Raw genomic sequence first — 20,480 nt, forward strand, 5'->3', positions numbered from 1 at the left:
GTGCAATACCATTATCATCTCCATCTCACAGATGAGGAGATGAAGGCGGAGAGAGTAAGAACCTTGCCCGAGGTCACCAGCTAGTAAGTAACACTGGGCTCTGACCTGAGAGCCCAGAGGAAGTGCTTCCTGTCAGCACATTAGTCAGGGAATCCTTTACTCAGAGGCTCTTTGACAACTTTGGCTTGAGTGTCTCCCAGGCCAATTTGTCTACTTGCTCCCTGCTTACTGAAGCTATTATTTCTTTGTATGTGTAATTTTTAGATTCTGGTCAGAATTTATGTACCTGCTGTCAGGTCTTAACTATGTAGATCTCAGACATTTCCTCTTTTTCTCTGGGCTTTCTACCTTGGAAAAGGGAGGGATTCCCTTTAGCAGTTAATGAAGTTCCTTCCAGGGTTGACTAATTCTTTTTTTTGGTTCCCATTTTATTTATACTAGAATGTTTTCTTTCTTCGCCACTTCTGCCATCCCAGGTCACATCACCAGAGCTTAATTGCCACTGAGTCAATTTTGATTCATTAACAAAAGTAGCCCTTGTGCATGGAGCCATAAATTATGGAGGAACCCCTTTCCTTTATCTTGATGGAAAAGCTTCTGGAACTGGTGTCATCAGCTAAAGCAGTACTTGTATGATTATCTTCCTCCTCAAAAGAGTTACCACTGAAACATGTACAAACTCAAAGTTAACTATAAAAGCCCTCAGATGTGCAAATTAGTTACCAGCATGAGGACATTGGGTTTCCCTGGTGGCTCAGATGGTAAGGAATCTGCATGCAATGCCAGAGACCTGAGTTCAATCCCTGGGTTGAAAGGATCCCCTCGAGGAGGGCATGGCAACCCACTCCAGTATTCTTGCCTGGAGAATCCCATGGACAGAGGAGCCTGGCAGGCTGCAGTCCATGGGGTCACAAAAAGTCGGACATGACTGAGTGACTAGGCACACACATACGGACATTAATTTCTGCTAACATGAATGTAGACAGAGAGAGTGCCATCACAGTAGTGAATTCCAAATAAGACGACCGCAGGAAAAGGCTTGTTAGAATCTATGAGTCTCATTGGTTGACTGGCCAATGACAGAATGAAATATCTAAATTATTCATGGATGGGAGAGGCAGATTCTCAGATTTAGTGTCTGACCTTTCTAGAAACAGAACCTAAGACAATGATAACTTCTTATTTAAAGCATGTGATTGGAAGAATCTAAGAACTCCAGCTTGGACTGCTAGAGTTGTTGTTTGTAATGATCTTCTAAATATCCTGATAACACCGATACTCAGTCTAGATAAAACAGAATTTACCAAACTGCTCGGAGCAAATGCTGAGTTGACTCACAGGATGGGTTGATTTTACCTCTTATACCCCAGAAGAAGCTCCAAGTACCTTACTTAGTTTTCTACCTTCCAGGGTACTGGAAGGGAAGAAGGCAGGAATATATGAAGAACACTTCATGTGCACTTCAAAATCTTATGACTCAGTATTTTAGAGTTCTCATTGTTTCTGAGATCAAACACCTCCCTATTATTTAGGCAGTGGAGTATTTTACTGAAATTATTGCACAGGAAGTGCAGCTGGTATTATTTTTAAGGGATAATGTTGGCCCATAAGGGAGAAAAGAGATTTCTTTCTGTCCCTTGTAAATATGCTAAATTTATAGAAACTTAAAACAGGTGGCAGCCAGAGCTTTTCATCTCAAGGCATTAATAAGAAAAGGACTTTTAGGAACAAAGCAACATTATTCACTCCTTTTAGTTAGATCATTTTAGAGTGTTTATAAGAAGATAGGATAGAGAGGGAAATTTCAGTTAAGTATTTCTTGAAAAATTACATAACTCATCTTTCTGCCTTTCCCAGGAAGGAATGAAATATTGGCCAGCTTATGCCCTCAAGTTTTTGGAATGTACCTAGTAAAGCTTGCTGTGGCCATGGTGCTGGCTGGTGGGATTCAAAGAACTGATGCTACAGGAACACGGGTCAGAGGTTGGTACCCATTAAGATTTCTGAGAAATACTAACACATACAGTAAGAAGACAAGCTACGATTTCCCTTTGCTCAATAAAAAATTGCTTGTTGAGCTTTATTTTCCAAACGCAACCTTTTAAAAACTGACAGTTGTTCACTGTCTGATACTCAGTCCAACATCAGGAACTACTTTGTAGAATTCCAGTCTTTCCAAAGACTTTTTCAATGAGTATGTTATTTTCGCTCCTATAAGGTAGCCACAATATAAAATCTGTTTCTTTTACTGTCTGTGTTTTTCATTGGCTTTCCAGTCTTTCTCCAGGAAGAAAAGATTAGAAATAGTGCTTTTCAATGTCTCCAGGTCAGTGTCTCTCCATCTGTGACTGTCAGAGTGTTTCTCTTAGACTGCGGCTCTCAGTCCTCTGCCTGCTGGTTCCCCTTCTGCTGGTGATAGCAAATATGCCATCTGCTGAGAGGTGCTGCTCCAGGTCACGCATTCAAGCCAAAATGACTCTTAAGTCATTTCCAAATGGCAGGGAGCTCTTTTGTGGTTAACACAGCTAACTGACCTGAATGGCATAAATTAGGTTTATTATGGCCCTCATATAGGTGGGGTGATAATAACCAAAGTCTTAACCAAAAGACTAAAAGGACATTGTTATAAACCAGGTGTTAGTAAGGACTCCAAAACCACACTGTACAGTATAGAATAGTAAGTATAATAAGGTTTATGCATATTGTATGTTTTGATTACCTACTGTTGCAAGGCATTCTGCTAAATGTTGAACTTAAATAGTATTTCCTTATTAATATTTTCAGAAAATACTTGAATATGACTGAATAAATTTGCTTGGTCAGTAAGATAACATCTGCCACAGGATATTCACATGTTTTTCTATGTTACATTCGAAAAGTAAGAACTTTTAAGATAGATGTTTCATTAAACTACTAAAATTTTCATAGAATGAAAAGGTTTTCACTTAACTGTTAGAATCATAAGTGATTTGGTGTTTATAAAGCATGTACAAATTTGCAAACACTTCAAAGTACTTAAATAAAAATACGTGTATGGATGGATGGAAAGAATTAATCACAGTCATTTAAATAAATTAAATAAAATTGGAAACTCTATAAGCCAAAAGTTTTTTAAATGTTACAGTCCCTAAACATCTGGAACTAGAACAAAAATCTCTTACAAGTTTTTAATTTTAAATGCTGCATTCAGAAATGCAAAGATTATTATTTATTTTAAAAGTTAACTTTTCTAAGGACATTCTGGATAAAGTCTTCCTTGAATGACTTTAAACTAAAATACTATATAAAATAAAAATTGTGTGAACATTTCAAATGGACCATTTTTGACTAATTACATTTATGAGACTTTTCATAGCAATTAGTCACTTTATTTATGCTTTTCTAGGTGAATCTCATCTTTTATTGGTTGGGGATCCTGGCACAGGGAAATCTCAATTCCTCAAATATGCAGCAAAGATTACACCAAGATCTGTGCTCACCACAGGAATTGGATCTACTAGTGCAGGTATTTTATGTGATAATTTCAATTAGTTTAATGTTGCTTCAGACTCTAACACAATGGTTATTTTCTTGTGAAAAAGTACCTATAATAGGATATATTTCAAGATTTTTGAGTTACTGCCAAAAACTTAAGTAAATATTCAGCATTACTTTTGTAGCTCTAAGAAAATATTTCAAAAGCTCCACTTTCACTTATTTTCCAAAAGCTTATTCCATGTGTCTTTTTTGTATCTTAGTTTTGAATGATTGTGTTCAATTTTCTCATTCTCTAGTGATTACCTTTTACATGCCTAGGCAGCATCTGTAATTCTGTGAAGACCCAGCAAACAGTGCTGAAACTAACTAAATAGGGGTAAAATCTCACTTTACAAAGTAAACAGATGGCATAAAGCTTAAGGCATTTTCATGCTTATGGATCTCACAGGCAACATTGATTCCTGCTAAAAATTCTTAGGTAGAAAATGTGTCTTAGTATGTGGAAAGTGTACTTTTATCACTGCAACGTGGAGCTTCATTCATACACTGCAATGATTCTTCAATAAGTACAGTATATTTAAAGCCTTTCCTGATAGAATGTTAAGATTTGATAATAAAGTGACTTTAGGAAAAAATTATTTTAGAAGACATGTTTTGATGCCATTTAAAATTTCTAAACTGTTTTGACTGGGAAAATATTTCTCCTGTTCTCCTATAGTAGGCCTTTGGTTTCATACATTTTACAAATGAACATTTACTTGTTAGGGATGTCTACTGTCCAGGGCCTGTACTCAGATTTCTTAGGAGAAGCTTATATTTTAAAACTTATAAAACAGGAAGTGCTCCATTAATGGTCCCTAGTAACAAGGTCCCTGTTTTAAGGGGTCTCAGCTTTGAAATATAACTAAACAGTATATTAAGCACTGACAAGAAGGGATTTATGGATTGAGAAGAGTAGACAAGCTTTAGGGTACTGGAAGGGAAGAAGGCAGGAATATATGAAGAACACTTCATGTGCACTTCAAAATCTTATGACTCAGTATTTTAGAGTTCTGTATTAAATGACATTAACAAAGAACGCATAAAAGAGTTTCCCGAGTAATGATGTGGAATGTTTCCTAAGTTAATCATATGGAGTGTCAAGAAATAAGACCAGGCTAATTTGTGGACTGCTAGTAATTTCAGAGTCTTCGGACAGTTTTAAACTGAATGGCTGCTGAATTCACTGAATTAGCACTTTTCTGTCTTATTGCCAAGGTCATAATCCAAATATGAAAGAAATGGCAGGTAGAAGGAATATAAATTTTAGAACTGTAGGTAAGTTATTGCTACTTCTAATCCACCCAAAGGGCCAGACTACCCTTTATTTAAACTGTATCACAACCCATTAGAGGGTCATAGAAAGTTATTCATGGGTCAAAACCAGCACTTTCAAAACAAAATACAGTAACAGCTGCTACAGGACACTAGTGCCCAGAGTAAAGGTGCACTATTCCGGGTGTACTATGTGAAAATTGTTAATGTACATACTTGTGTTATGGGGGTCATACTTAAATTTCTTTTTTTACCATAGATTACAGTAAAATGTTTTGAAAACTGTTGCTACTTTCTTGGTAACTAGAAAACCTCAAACCTGAGGGTTAAGACCAAATGAAAGCCTAAGACTGTACAAGATTATAAATGAATGAATGCATGCGTGTTTCTCAGACTTCGGCTTGTTCTCTCAGCTCCAATGATAGCCGCCTTCCCTCTGGCCTACTCGCCCATTTCAACCTATGCATTCTAGTTTCTTAGTTCCTAATGTTTGAATACTCAGTCTTTAATTTTTAAAATTATAGAACCATCAACATGTTAAATAAGAGATAATAGTTTTTAAGTCTCAAACTTCTGTGAAAATTGGCTGTCAGTTTACAAATTGATGTAAAAACCTAACTGATGTCAGTACAAATCAATCATAATTAATCAGGATAAAAACTCAGCTGTGAATTGATTTGGTAATTTGGCTTATATATGCTTTATTTCTAATAAGCATGTATTGTGTTCCTGTTATATTAATCACTGAGCTCTTGGTTGGAAAGTATTAGTTTTATTTTCATTTTAATATTTTAACATTTTCTTTTAATTGCAATTAGACAAAAATGAAATTTTCTTCATGTTGTTTTAACAGTCGTACGTATTTTACTTTTAAAGTCTATGAACTAGTTAGTGGACAGTATTTTAATTATCTGGTATACTAAACTTTCAAGTTTAACATTTAGCAAAATTTTGCTTCACAAAGTCACTTTGTAGAATGACAGGAAATATATACAGCTTTGAATCCATATTCAGACAAATGCCCCTTTCCCTTCCTCAAAATAAATGCTTTTAAAAAGTGCAGTATAAAAGTTTTAGCTATGAAGGCACTGCATAATTCTGTATTATATGGCTAATGTCTTGATTAGCAGCAAGAGTGATGAGAGTGTTCTACATTTAATTTACTGGAACATAAGAAACTTTCTGAGGAAGGACTTAGCTCTCATCAAAGAAAAAGAACCTTTTGACCCATTTAGTTAATGCATTCCTTTTCAAGATTGCTTTTAAAAAACCTCATCTGAAAAAGCTATCTGGAGTATGTCTACCACAAATATTGTACATGAGTGTCAGATACGGAGAAAAGTACTTTATGTGGCAATATATATAGTTTCATATGATAAAGCTAAATATATCTTTCCAAATCTGCTGTTTTTATATAAATGCTGCCAACAACAGATGACTTGTCAAAACAGTTTTAAAGGGTTATGTTCATAGTATTTTTTACAAATCTAATGAACAGAACAAAGTCATTATACTCTCCTATTCTTAAACTTAGGGAGTTTGTATCTGCTTCTGACATGTTGAATTCACTGGGTAATGATGATGTATGATTCAGGAAGTGTTGTGATGTCCTAAACTGTTATAAAAACAAGAATCATAGCCAGAGGACCTTATAAACAATTAACCACATTTGTTATCTTAGAACCAAACTGAATGCTGTCTAACATTATATGAATTGAATAGTAGACATAAGAGGCTTCAAAGTGGCCTGGAAAACTAGATCCTGAAGTTCTTGGTCACATATAGTTTACTTCAAATCCCTTCTTTAAGGGTATGCCGGGAAAAGAATGGAAATTTGCCCCTTAAATCAAACCAAATTATATGTTATCACAGGAAGACACATTTAGTGAAGTGCACTTTGTTCTTTCAAAGGTTAAGATAGTGGTCCAAAGATTATTATCCAGGAGGCTAAGACATCTTTACAACCTGGTCTAATGATTCATTTTTCTTTTTAAGTGCTTTAATTACATATAGAGGAGAAGAAAATAATATATATGTTTTAATCAGATTAGTTTCAGAACAAATAAAATAACACATTAGAGAAAAACTTACTTAAAAATAGTTGTATTTATATTCCACAATTTGCTCAAATACTGGTTTTCTTATAAACTTTCTACAGGATGTTTTTTAAACAAATTCTTCACATTGTATCTTGACTATGTACTTACGGAATTTCAGGGAAATAGTTCTGTGTGTTTTTATAGCTTAATTTGTACTAAAGGGATGGCAGGTGGTCACATGCAGTCCATGTGGGATTCTAACATGACATTTAGTGAGTTTTCTGATGTGGACCATCCCTTTGATGCCGAAGGTAATGCATCTGTTGAAAGAAGTGACTGTAGATTTGGATTACTGCTCTCTGCATCTTCCAGTTTTTCTGTGTTATCTTCCCAATTAATGTGGAATCTTGTGACTCTGGGATTGGATGCCAAAATATTCCTTTGAAGCTAGAGGATAAAGGAAATATATAAATGGTAAACACTAAGAAAGTTCAATCACTGTATACAGATAGACCTTAATAGAATGGTTCTTTATATTTGCACTCCCTAAAGGGCTAATTCATATACAAAGGTATAAGTCAAATAAAATACACTAAACATAACTAATAAACAACAGGGCCTCAGTAAAGAAGTTATTTTAGCCTAATGGAAACAAGATGTGGGGAGCCTGAGGGAATCATTCAGATCTTTTACTATCCAAAACATCTAATTCTATCCTTATTTCCTAAAAGGGAATCTCTTGAATGCATCAGAGGGTGCTTCATTTAACAAATTAACATGCTTTCTAGATTTTGATGTGGTCTTTCTTCAGTAATATTTTCAAGTAAAATGCAAAGTATCCCCAATAGGACCTCTCATTATTAATGGTTCCCTATTTTTTAATTATTATTGCTCATTCTTAGATCAATGTTCTAGTTCCTTCTCATTTTGCTATACAAGTAGCCATACAGGTAACTAATAAATTAGAAAGGGAAGGTTCCACATCAGAATAAAACATTCTAGCCTTATTATCAGAAAGAAGAACATTCCATTCCACTCCCATGTCATGTTTCTTGCATGGTCTGGCAGATAGTGTTATGTTCACTCTCACAAAAATCACTAGTTACTAAACTATTATAGTTCCCAATGGAAAATCATAAAGTACTTGGTATTTCTGAGAATATCAAATCACAGATTTCAGGTTCTCACTCAGAAGCTAAGCTGTTTTCACCACCAGATAATATTTAAGACCTATAGTTTAACCTCTGAGAATAGCTGATGAAGCAAGGCATATGGAAGTTTTGAGATAACAATGTTCCTATGAAAAACAAGATGTCCCCCTACAATTTTGAGAAGTTACAGACAAAAATATTATGGAATAATCAGTACAACAAACAGGAATTTGAATGTCCTAAAGACGGAAATAAAATCATGATATATGAGGAATGCCATACAGGGAGTCATTAACAGAGACCTGTTGGAGGCACTTTCAGTTTTCTAAATCATCAGATTCTCAAGCTATCTGACCAACATTAACCTCTAATAACTAACCTGGAGGTAGCTTTGAAGTCATCCATGGTAAGGGAACAATGACTGGCTTGCTTAGTTGGCACAAGGACCTCAAATTTATTTTGTCTCAAAGCCACTTTCATAGTGTACTATGAAATGGCAACTGCTTAAAAAATTGTATAGTAAAATGAATGAAAAAGGAATAATGAAAAGGAGTATTACCTTAGAAAAGTCTGGTTTTACTGGCGGATTTTCCCTTAATTCTGTCTCGGTATATTCATTATTTACATAATAACCAACTCTAATAAACTCTTGACCTCGATAGGTGCACGTAATTAGCACAACTGTTACACCTACGGCATCTGCATCTGGAATGAGTCCCGGGTTAGGTGCATCGGCCTAGAATCATGTGAAAAAAAGAAACACAGCACAAAGTGTTGTTAACCATAAGCAAAACCGGAGTTTTGGTTACACTGAGCACCTTCAGTCAAGGGCACGGCAACCAAAACTTGGAAATCATACTGGGAAGGCAAATGCTCATTTTTGCAACTGATTTATAGCTAGAAAATATAGTTCATACGTTTCTCCATGGCAGGCCTAAGTACCCTGGGTACCTGAAAACATCACCGCATCTACAGAGGAAAATACATGTGGCTACCGCGTGTGCTGGTTCATGACGGATTATGCAATATCCAATTATAAAACCTTTTATAAAACAGAGTAAACAAATCAATAGTCTTACTGAGTCCAACCTTCCCAAGTCATAAATTCAGACCTTAAAAATTAGTAAACATTTAATTATCCCATACAGCCTTTTGGCAGCAAATGTTTATTATCCAGTTTCCTAGGACCCATATTCTCATATCCAGTCACCCCCCCTTCACAGATATTCTAATAGGAAATTAATATAAAACTGAAAGTGGAATGGAAATAAGTTTTATAGCAGAATTTCAAAAAATACAAATAGTCCCACATACTATAGAAATTCAGTGAAGGTAGAGATTGTCTGAGGCTTTGAATCAAACTGCTGTAAGCTGAAACTCGAGGCAGGTGAGCTAGAGGGGGCTGAGAGCATGAGAGAACGCTCGGGCCCTGTCCACAGCCACGTGGAAGACAGGAAGGACTTAGATGGAAGGAATCACAGCTGGGGACAGGCAGTGACAGGCAGTGACAGGCAGTGAGCATGACCGGAAGCAGCCATTCTGAGTGGTAAGAAGTACATGAAGTCCCACAGATTGGCTTACTCTTGCTATGACATGAAGGACCATCCCTGGGCCTGTGTGAAACTTCAGCTCATGCCTCAGCTTGGGAGCACTTCTGACTGGTGTTCTCAGGCCCTTATCATAAAAGACTCATGATTACTATATACCTACCACATGTAGGTGACACAGAAAGGCACAGAACACGCACCTAGTCACCTAGACTAGAAACCTGTCACCCTCAGCTTCCCTACCTCCCACATCTAGTCAGTCTCAATGTCTACCATCTCTGAAAGCAGAAGGTCTTCAGGTCTTCATCTCTCATCTGGAATATTGCTAAAACTTCCCTACTGGTCTCCCCCAGTGGTAGTCTATTTGCACTGTGGCCAACATGCTCATGCTATCTAAGCGCAGATCTATTCCTATCCCTTCACTGGGTTTTAAAAACCTCAGGTGATTACCCTAATTTCTGACATGAAGAAAAAAAAAAAAAACACTCAGTTTTTAGCTTCATTTATAAGGCCTTTCAAATTGGTCTCAATCAACATTACAATCTCTGTAACTCTACCTCTTGATCTAGAAATGTAGTTTCTTTAAAAAGTAGTAATAATTCGTCATGCCTTTGTGCCTTGCATATATTCCTTCCCTAACCTGCTGAAAAATTTATCTTTGAAACTTGTGTCAAATGTATCCTTCTTAGTAAAGCACATCCTAATCCAAACATATAATTAATAGCACTGTTTATGCACTCATATTATTTGACACAATGTCTCTATTAATGTATTCCAACAATCTAAATATGTTTACCCTTCACCTTCCCTGAGATTCTAAGCTTTACCTTGGGCAGGAGTCCCATCCAACTCATCTTTGTGATCTCAAGTCTGGCATGGTTCTAGGCACAGTATATACTGAGTATTTTGAAATTTATTCAAAACTCAGTTCCTGCCCTGACGTGGTTTATGGTCTCTTTGGAGAAATACCAGAATAGGAACAGGGGGCCAGTCCTGAGAATATGCTGTTTGCCTTTGGGTGGAGATGGGAAAGAGAGGTGGTTCAGAACTATGGGAACCTCTCCCACTACTGCTTCCCATCCCCTTAGCAAATTGGTTCTAGGCATGTTTGTGTTTTAAAATTTGTTTGCTAAAGGATTCAGCTTGAGCAAATTCAAGGAGAGAAGCCTGCAGGCCTCTCAGATGATTTAGGATGGAGAAGTGATAAGCAGAGATCTTTGACTCCAACAAGCAATACGAGGCAGATGTCTGGGCACCTTCCTGCTAGCCTTTGATACACTTAAGAGGAAGGCATGTTTATTCGAAGAGGCAAAATCATGGCTGGCCAGGAGAATACTACGGTAACTTGTCTCAAACATAAAACACAAAACTATTTTAGTACCTTCCTGCTGATAACAGTGAATTCGACAAAATGCATAGCCTGAACACATGATCTAAGTCACACTGTACTTCCTTTGTACTTTTGGCAACGTGTGCACACATACCAAAGTGAAAATCACTAGAGGGAAGTAGTTTTTAATAACTTTTCCTATAGCACTTAAAGCCCAAAGTTGAGGAATATTCTTAACCAACATAAACACATAGAAAAGTAAATTTTTAAAAGTTTGTTTCAAAACTATGGCATTTATTTGCAAGTTTTTTTTTTTTTTTTTTTAAATCAGCATTGAAAGGTCTATCACTACACCTCACGTTTCTTGATTTGAATTATGAATTATCATCTTTGAAGCGGTCCTCCCTGGTGGCTCAGAGGGTAAAGAATCTGCCTGCAATGCAGAAGACCTGGGTTTGATCCCTGGGTTGGGAAGATCCTCTGGAGAAGGGAATGGCAACCCACTCCAGTATTCTGGCCTGAGAAATTCCATGGACAGAGGAGCCTGGCGGGCTACAGTCCATGGGGTCACAGAAGAGTCAGACATGACTAAGCACAACACGTATTTGAAGTATAGGTTCTCCAGGCTTGTGGATCAAAGCAAATACTGTTTCTTTATATAACAATTTCAAGAAGCTAAGAGAATAAAAACTTAGTTCTCATTACAGAAATAGGGCATGGTCTGTCAGTGATTAAACTGCTTTACTCCTCATGACATTCTTATGAGGCAGGCTATTATTCACACTTCAGAGATGACTGGCATGACCAGGAGAGGCTAGGAGCCGGACTGAAGTCACACGTGGCTATAAGCAGCAGAGTGGGACCAAACCAAGTTTTCAATGCAGGGGTTCCCCACACAGGCATCTCTGATACCCTCGTCCTCCACCAAGATGATCAGTCACTCAACTCAGCTTAACAGCACTTATTTTTTTTTTTTAAGATTTTTTTTTTTTTTTAATGTGAACCATTTTTAAAGTCTGTAGTGAATTTGTTGCAAAATTGCTTCTGTTTTATGTTCTGGTTTTTTTTTTTTTTGGCCAGGAGGCTTGTGGGCATGTAGTTTTCCGACCAGGGATCGAACCTGTACTCCCTGCATTGGAAGTCAAAGTCCTAACCACAGGACTACCAGGGAAGTCCCTACCAGTACTTTTAACTAATATATTTGAGCCTTTCAGTCAGTATATTTAAGCTTTTCTTAACCATTTATTTAGATATAATACTTGTTGCTTTTTAATAAAAAGCACTGAGGCTAGGAGACCAAGATTCTGAATTCAATTTGAGGAAAGAGGAGGGAGCAGTGGTGGCTCGAGAGGTGTGTGAGTGATTCTTAGCCCATGTCTGCTGGGATTATTTGACCAACATTTAAACTGGCCTCATCTGTGAAGTGAAAGTGAGCGCTCAGGGATAGAAGAATTAGCTTTTCTTCTAGTTGACGTCTTTCTCAGTGAGTTCTACTTAAATAATGGAACTCTGTTGGGTAGCAAAACTTGTAACAAAATTAATAATAGTTTTTTTTTTTTTTTTTTAAACTATGGCTAGTTACTCTTTGGACTATTATAAACATCTTCCTGTAATAAACATGGATAACTGAGAAGTGACTAGATAGTTGTATACAACAATTTGATGTGCATTGAAAGGAGTAATATTTTTCCATACAGAAGACAATGTCTGAAACCTTGGCACAGACCTAAATACTGTCAGTGGGATCTGAGACCATAATTATCTATTAGTAGAGTTTCTCCTTATAAATGATAGAGCTGTGGATGTGTAGTAGTAATCCTCTTTAAGAAGTGTAGGGTAGATGCTTTAGTAGACCACTGGGCTTCATGTAGTTCCAGTGACCTAAGATCTCACAGATCTCTTATCTTCTAACATACGTGGTAACCTAGCTGAATTACTGATAATGCTGAAATAAAGTTGTTTTGTTATATCATTCCTAGTGTCTGAAACTATAATCTGAAAATGCATGTTACTGACGATCCCAGTTAGTAGTAAGCATTTTGAACCCCTGTTTTGGGCTGCTGGACAGCTAGCCACCCTAAAGTTTTCATACTAAGGGGCTATTCACAGGAAGAGTGCAAAATTAACCATCACGTGTGTGCTGACACAGTATAAGGTTAACTGCATGCTGTGCAAACCCTGAAGTAAAAATCACAGTAACACTCTCAGCACAAGTAACCAGGAGGTGGCATTCCTTCATGACACAGAAACTTGTTAAAACATGAAAGAAGCAGATAAAAAGTGAATGCAGCAGAACCAGAATGATGTAGCCCAAAAGGAAAGGGCTAAGGACCATTTAGAAATGTATTTGGCATACAAATATACCAAGAATAATCTTACCTGAAATACAAACATATGCCTTCCTGCAGGAACAGGGCCCACTAAAACAGAGTCTAAAACTTGATCGTATTCTTCACTTTCTGCAGAGCCCACATAGATAATTTTCCATTCCAGGTCTAGGGTTAAAAAACCAAAATATTATTTCATATTCAGTAATTACAAGATGACATCAAAGACCCTTTGAATGTCCACTTATACCATTTACTGGCTGCTAAAATTGGCTTTTCATAGCAGAAAATCCAGAAACACACCTAAGTGCTCCTTATAAAATTCATACATTTCATACCAGTTTCTCACAATGCTGTTGTGTGAAATACTGGTTCCTGGGCAAGGCTTCTCACGAATGAAACAACATGGCCAAAAGCTTAGGAAATGCTACAACCTTCTCTTGAGGATTTATAAAGCACACTAGCAGAGCAAGGGGTCTGAGAAATCCTTCAGTAAAGAACACCAGTACTATTAATCCAGTGTTTCCTAAATTTATTTGGCTAAGGAATCCCTCACCCTTTTCTGTTTGTCATCATTTAACAACCTGCTAAACCCACTTTGGAAGGGCTACGCCATATTATGCATAGATCCAGATCAAAGAGCTCCAAAGTGGAAAAGTCACTATTTGCTAACTTCTGTGGCTCAGAAGCCCCTTAGGGCTTCAACTCAACTGTTAAAGGTTCACAGTGGGGTTTCTCCCTCATGGCACCCCTTCCTGTCATCCATTCTTTCCACTGGGAAGAGGAAACAAAGGTTCCTTATACCACTGGATATGTCAGAGTATACACGGTGGGAACAGGCATGAGGAACAAGAAAGAATAAAGTACAACCCAAGTCGCTCTATGTCATTCAGTCTTTACTGAGCACCCTTTACAGTGTGTTTGTGAGAAGAACCCAGAGATAAGTACAGTGACTGCTCTCTGCAAGAGGCCTCCTCGTTTGTAGGGGAGGAACACCATTCTACAAATACAGATTAGCTCTGAGACCTCCCGGTCCTCAGGATGTTTGGCACTGTGTGGCCTGCCTCTAGGATCCACTCCACAGTCTACAGCAGCACTTGCGGGGTGGGGGGTGCGATGTTTCTGGGTCACCTGTGGAGAATCTAACGCCATCATGTGTTGTCCTTCTTGTGTAACGTCGTAGCTCTTTTTGTTCCTTAAATAGGTAACAGGAGTAGGCTAGGTACTACTTGTTCATAGTGTATTATAAACTGCAGTTTATTGAAGTAAAAGATCCTTTAGGTTTCTTCTTTCTCTTACTATGTCATGGTTCTGTCCCAGATCTCGGCCACTTTATCTTCAGTTTCTAGTACATTTCTAGATGCAGGGTCCTACATCTGACATCTCGTGAGATTATCTATTTGCGGATGAAGACTGAGAGAGGGAACAAGCAGTGTGAGTATCTAGTCAGAAGGAACAGCAAGTACTAAGGCCAGACGGCCGGCACATGCTTGAGAAAAAGCATGTCGCTCAGTCATGTCTAACTCTTTGCAACCCCGTGGACTGTAGCCCATCAGGCTCCTCTGTCCATGGAATTTTCCAGGCAAGAATACTGGAGTGGGTGACTTTCATTTTAGGAGAATCATTTTAGTTGCTGTGTTTAGTACAGATTGTAAGATGGCAAGGGAAGAAACAGGAGGATAGTTCAATTGAGGCAAGAAATTATGGTGTCTTGGAACACATATAGCCATAGAGGGGAGAAGTAGTAACATTGTGGATATATCCTGAAGGTAGAGCCAGCAAGAGCCACTTATTTTTCCCAGGGCAGGGAAGGGAAACTATTGGGAGTTCCAGGGATAAAGAAGGTAGTGAATAAGTGGAGATCATATGTCTGGTAAAAATTTAGAAACTGTCCATATGTGAAACTTTGAAAATAGGTGGGATTCCAAGGGAGTGAGCCCAGGGGCCTCTCCAAAGTTAAGAAGTCAGGGAGACAGCATCAATTAAAGTTACCAGTTAGTGGCCAGTGAAGCAGGTAACCCAAAAGTCAAGTGGAGAAATGGTTTTAAGAAGAAAGGGGTATGGAAACTACTCAACTAGCTGAGTAAAGAGAAGACTGGGAATTGTCACACAGAGGTTTCCATAATTCTGTGTTCATTTCATAAGTATCTGTACTACTATGGATCGTGCTCTTGCCTTAATTGGTATAAGCTGGCATTTGTGGTCAGGTGCAGGAATGTGGTTATGACTTATAAACCTCCCTTTACAAAATACCTGGGCATTGGTCTTGCCACCTCACACCTGTTATTCAAAACCTCAACAGCTTTGTAGGTATCACATGGATTTAATTATACCTGTTACACAAATAAGAAAGTTGAGACTCTTGATAGGTCAAGTAATATGCCCAAATTCACACAGCTAGTAAATGGAAGAATCAGAATCCAAGCTCTGTCTCTGTGACTCCAAAGCCTGGGCTCTTTCCAAAAATCTAAAGGAGATAAATTCTTCCCTTTTTAGCTCTCAAATGAACAGTGAAATAAAGGAATTTAACCGCAGGAGGTGGGAAGGCATGGCTGAGGGCAGAGGCCGGGGGGGGGGAGATAATCTAGCCTTAAGAAGTATAGGCTGTAACTCAGGGTACCTTGATTTTTATGCTATGGGAATGCTTGCTATAGCTACTGAGTTTAAAAACGCTCAATACTTATTTATAAATTAGCCTCAGTTGTTTTGTTCTTAATCTTTTTTTTGAACCCAGCTTCATTCCCTTGCCCCCTGTATTTGAAACAAGAAGGGATAGGATGAAATGCTTTACACAGGTGATAGTGTGAAGGAGTTTACTCACCTATTTAAAAAGTTAACTGTTTCATTTAATCATGGTAACTTGAGTCTGCAAGTGTCTCCATTTGAGGTGGGGGTGAGGGAAGTCACCAAGTAAATTTCAAACTAATTACACTATTTGGGAAGACCTGTGATCTAGGAGAAGTATGTAGTCTTTGTGAATTAGTACAAACCTGAGGTTTTAAAGTATGAAGCTTCATTCAGTTCTGATATGTTTTAAGTATGTATTCAATTGACAGCTCTAAGTATTGATATTGATCAACATTTTTTTAAAAAGGCTCCATTCAGTAAAGAAGCAGAGAAATCAGCAATCCACAGAAGGTATAACAAAGTCAGCAGTCAAGTCAATGAAAATGTGTACAGGCTTGGTGACCATAAGATCAAACACACCCAAGGTCTCCTCTCTCTCGGACTTAACAGGAGAACCTCACCTTAAATCTGTGGATTGCTATCCTACCCCTGTATAGGTCTTATAGTAGAAACAACTAAATTCTCTTAAGTACTCAAGACTTTTTCTGAAGCAAAGCTACAGGGCAGCTTTTAAAGGAAAGTCAAAATATGTGAGGGCTATTGACAATTTAAAGTATGAAAAATGGCGGCCAGCTTTGGGACTTGAAACAAAATTATACAGTGAAAATTTCTCATCGGAATATTCTATAGTTCACTTTCAATAACAAATATTTTAAAGAACTGTAGCATAAAAGATGGGACTATAAGAAGCCTTTGCTAAGTAAACTCAATTTCCTTAATCCACACAGCCTCTAGGTGGAGTACATAAGCATGGCACCTTTTTGAAAGATTCCTTTGCAGCTTCAGTATGACTCAGCTTAAACTCTTACAAAAGTACTAAATAAATGCCCAGTATAAGTGCCCTGGGAAGTGAGGCAGACATGTCAAAGTAAGGTGTATTCCTGACATTAGTACTGTAAAAATTCTGATAGGATTCAGCTTGGTTCTGAAACAATCCCATTACAAATGGAACACGTCAATGGCAGGTTTCAACCATCCATTGTCAAAGCCCTGTAACAACATCCTGGATCATCTTAACTTCCTTGTTGAGAACTGGCTCCTAAAATGGAAGATACCACTTGAGAAATACCAGTAATTTCAAGAAGTTCTAATGCCTAAAACACTGTAGTATAAACTGGAAGGGACTCACTTATTGTATTTCTCTTGCATTTGTCCATTTTTATATGCAACTGATAGTAAAACTAAAAAAAGTAGTCTAATGGGCATGAAAATGGACCTAGTGGCTGAAATGCTTATGGCAGTACTTTAGTAACCAAATAGTTTCAAAGTTCAGTAATAAGGAAAATCCCCTTTAATTTTTATTAGCAACGGCCCATTTAAGAATTAGTTTAATAAATGAATCTTCTTTCAAAATGTGCCTACTTTTGTATTTGCATATGTGCTTTATATTTGTAGTAAAACTGCAATGTAGGAACAGCACACACTAAAGTGCTAATTATGGTTACTTCTGAATGACATGGCGGTGGAAGGTATTGAGTACAGAAGACTGTTACTTTATATATGTATGAACAACTTTTAAAAAGTTTATTATAATGAGCATATGTTGGTTTTGTAATTGAAATAGTTTACACGCTACCTAAAATACATTATACAGGGATTAAAGGCTAATTTTTAAAGTGAAAATGCTTTACATGCCTTGATTAGCATGTAATTTAAGATGCATTTTGCTAAACATAATTGTAAGTTCAAAAAAAGTCTGTCCCCTATTTAGCTGTAAAATTACCATCGATGAAGTTAAACTTTTTTTTTCCCCTTGAAATTTTGAAAATGGAGCTCTGGATGGTTTTAATAAAATCGTAAAGACCTTGGCAAATTTTAGCTTTCTAAATTTTTTACTGCAGATGCTGTATGTCTTTCTCAGGACCTTAAAACGTACTTAGAAAAAAATACTAAATTTTGCGTTGCCATCAGGGCTTTATTTCCTAGCCCACTTTTGTGTTTTATGTTCAGGGTATTTGGATGTGGAGTTGCTGTAATTAGATTTCAACATGTTCTTGAAGGAAGTCTTTCAGGCTACTTAGAAGCCAGTGATTAAGTCCTAGAAATTATTTAAATATTTTACTTATTTCTGCTCTCAGGTTAAATGTAACTTGCTAGCTTAGCAATATGTTTCTTCCTGAGAGAGAGGAGCGATTTCAGTAACTAAGGGTGAGGAGCCCACGTTGCTCGGGGCAAGCCTGCGCGCCAGCATCCCCGGGCGCCCCGAGCATCCTGGGTGCCGGCCGGGGAGCGCCGGCCCGGGAGCACCCGCGGCCCCCGGAGAGCGCCGGCCCGTGGCGCCGAGGGGCCGAGCCTGCGCCCGCCTCCCCCGCTGGTTGGTCCAGGGAGCCAGAAATCAGCGCGAGGACAGCCTCGCTCCCCTCCCCGAAGCGGCCGGGCATGGCCACCCCGGAGTCCGGTAACTCCAGCGTAAGCGCTAAAAATGGATGTGCCTCTTGCTCGGGGGCAGGAAGGTGGGCAGGCGGGGCGCCGCGCTCGTCACCCGCGGAGAGGAGGCGTCGTGACGCCGGGGTCGGTGGCCCAATTCTCTACTCTCGGTAAGATGGCTCCGCTGCGAACTCGCCGGCGCCGACCACACACATGCCTCTGCCTTCCCACCTCCTCGCCGGGGCCGCGGAGGCTGTTGGGTGCCCGGGGCCAGCCCGGCGCGACCCCCGGCCGGCGCCGCGGGCGCGAGTGCGGGTCTCGCGAAGCGCCCGCCCGCCAGACAAAGCTGACAACATGGCTACCTCCGCTCGAACAAGTTCCTCGCAAGTTGAGCCGCGGCAGGCGCCCCGGCGGCGGCCGAACGCCGCGTGCGCCTAGCCGGCCGTCGTCCATCAACTTCAAGTTTCCCTCCGCAGAGCCGAGCCCGCAGCCCGCTCGGCGCCGAGCCCCGGCCGCCCGCGCGAGGCCGGGCCCGGGAAACTTTCAACGTCTGCAGCCCGCAACTGACAGCCCGGCGGCGGGCGGGCGCCCGACTCACCTTCAGACAGGTCCTCGATGCACTCGAAGGTGATCTCGAACTGGAATGGGTTGTAGAAAGGAGAAGGGTTATCCAGCACCACTACATTGTTCACCTGAACCTTTGCCATATTTTGAAAAAAACACAAACAATGGGGACGGGGGTCTCGTTGCGGCACAATAAAGTCCAGCGCGCGGCCGCTCGGGAGAGCGCAGACCCCCGCCCCGGCGCTGGCCCGACGTCGTGCAGCGGCGACTTGAGAAACTTTTTTTTCCTCTTTTTATTTACACGGGAACACTCCACAGTGTTTTGCAGCTTTCCTATTTCACTAAACTACAGCCCATTCTGCTCTGATAACTAGCAGCGTTGCCCGCGATTGGCTGCACCCGAGCTCTGACCCTCCTCCTCCAGCGAGGGCCTCCGCGGCGAGCAAGATGGGCTCCCGCTCCCGGAATGGACTCGGAAACTTTAACTGCGGCTCCACCTGCTGGTGTGGATTAGGACAAAGGCGGAGAACAAAGTGAGTGGAATACGGGCTGGGAGGCCCGCGCGGAGGCCGCCGGCGGCGGCGGCGGCAGCGGCGGCGGGGGGAGGGGCGGCGCAGGCCCCGCCCCCGGCCCGGCGGCTCCCGCGCCTCACGTCGGGCGTGGCCGCAGCGGGGCGGGGTCGCGGGGGCGTGGCCACGGCCAGGCGGCAGGAGGCGTGGCCACGGCGGGGAGGCGTGCTCGCCGCGGGCACGGCGGCGGGAGGGCGCGATCCTGGCGACGCCCGCCCCTCGGGTTTGTGTAGTGGGTTGGTTTTGTGTCTCTCTCTTTTTTTTTTTTTTTCCTTCTGACGCTTTCTTCACATCAGTCCGACGGCTGTGTCGGCTCTCTACTGAATTTAGGAGATGCGTATCCGTTGTCTACACTAGGTTAGGTTCAGTTGTCTGTATACTGGGTAATATTTGGGTTAGAGGGAAGGATTGGTTGCAGTGGAAGTAAATTGCATTTTATAGACTGATGTCAGCTCAAAAGGAACAAAGCCATTTTGGAAATCTAGTTCTTGGCCAGTATCTACGTTTGGGCCCGACAGCGCCGTTAGTTAAATAGAAAATGAAGGGCGAGGAAACGCTTTTCCACCCACACTTTGTGGAATAGGTAATATTTGGGCTGCCCTAGGGTCTTCTTCCTCCCGTTCCAATCTGGAAAGTCTAGAATAAAAAGATGACTTGAGGTTGGATCACTTACACCCCATATTTCTCCTGTTGGGTGGACACAGCAGGAACATAAAAAGGAGGAAATCCAAGTGTCAAGACCAAAAGGCAACAGATACAAGCAGAAAAGGGAAAAGGCGAGTAGAGAACACGAAAGCATACCAAGACATGCGATTTTCCAAAAATTCATGGCCTAAACCGTTAGTAAGTAAAAATGTATGGCACCCCGAACAAGTTCAGAGGAATCTTTACTTTATTATTCCACATTCAGTGTCAATTTATTTGTTCTGCTTGACTACCTTTGTAGGG

General features: G+C 40.0%; 2 protein-coding genes across 9 annotated transcripts in view; one reads left to right on the forward strand and one right to left on the reverse strand.

Annotated features, from left to right (window-relative positions):
* MCM9 (minichromosome maintenance 9 homologous recombination repair factor) overlaps positions 1–20,480 on the forward strand; it is a 104,665-nt gene that overhangs the window by 17,106 nt on the left and 67,079 nt on the right. For 7 of the 8 annotated variants that reach the window (XR_009690951.1, XR_009690950.1, XR_009690952.1 and 4 more), the window contains exons 6-7: positions 1,858–1,983; positions 3,386–3,505. Coding sequence is in view for 5 of the 8 variants with exons in the window: in XM_061131692.1 (XP_060987675.1) it covers positions 1,858–1,983; positions 3,386–3,505 (246 nt within the window). In the remaining 3 variants the exon portion in view is untranslated. The remainder of the gene's footprint in view (positions 1–1,857; positions 1,984–3,385; positions 3,506–20,480) is intronic. The other variant, XM_061131693.1, reaches the window with a different exon arrangement.
* Positions 6,879–19,500, reverse strand: ASF1A (anti-silencing function 1A histone chaperone). The gene is made up of 4 exons (XM_061131697.1): positions 18,998–19,500; positions 13,238–13,353; positions 8,541–8,717; positions 6,879–7,277 (listed from the first exon to the last, which is right to left on the reverse strand). The coding sequence occupies exons 1-4, from the start codon at positions 19,104–19,106 to the stop codon at positions 7,065–7,067; spliced, it is 615 nt and encodes a 204-aa protein (XP_060987680.1). The 5' UTR covers positions 19,107–19,500; the 3' UTR covers positions 6,879–7,064.

This window comes from Dama dama, chromosome 28, assembly GCF_033118175.1.
Source record: "Dama dama isolate Ldn47 chromosome 28, ASM3311817v1, whole genome shotgun sequence".
NCBI classification, from domain to species: domain Eukaryota; kingdom Metazoa; phylum Chordata; class Mammalia; order Artiodactyla; family Cervidae; genus Dama; species Dama dama.

Coding starts and splice junctions, on each gene's coding strand:
- ASF1A (XM_061131697.1), bottom strand. CDS start 19,106: ATGGCAAAGGTTCAGGTGAACAATGTAGTGGTGCTGGATAACCCTTCT. Junction 13,354..18,997: donor CATCGAGGACCTGTCTGAAG/GTGAGTCGGGCG, acceptor TTTTAACCCTAG/ACCTGGAATGGAAAATTATC. Junction 7,278..8,540: donor TAAAACCAGACTTTTCTAAG/GTAATACTCCTT, acceptor TTTATCCTCTAG/CTTCAAAGGAATATTTTGGC.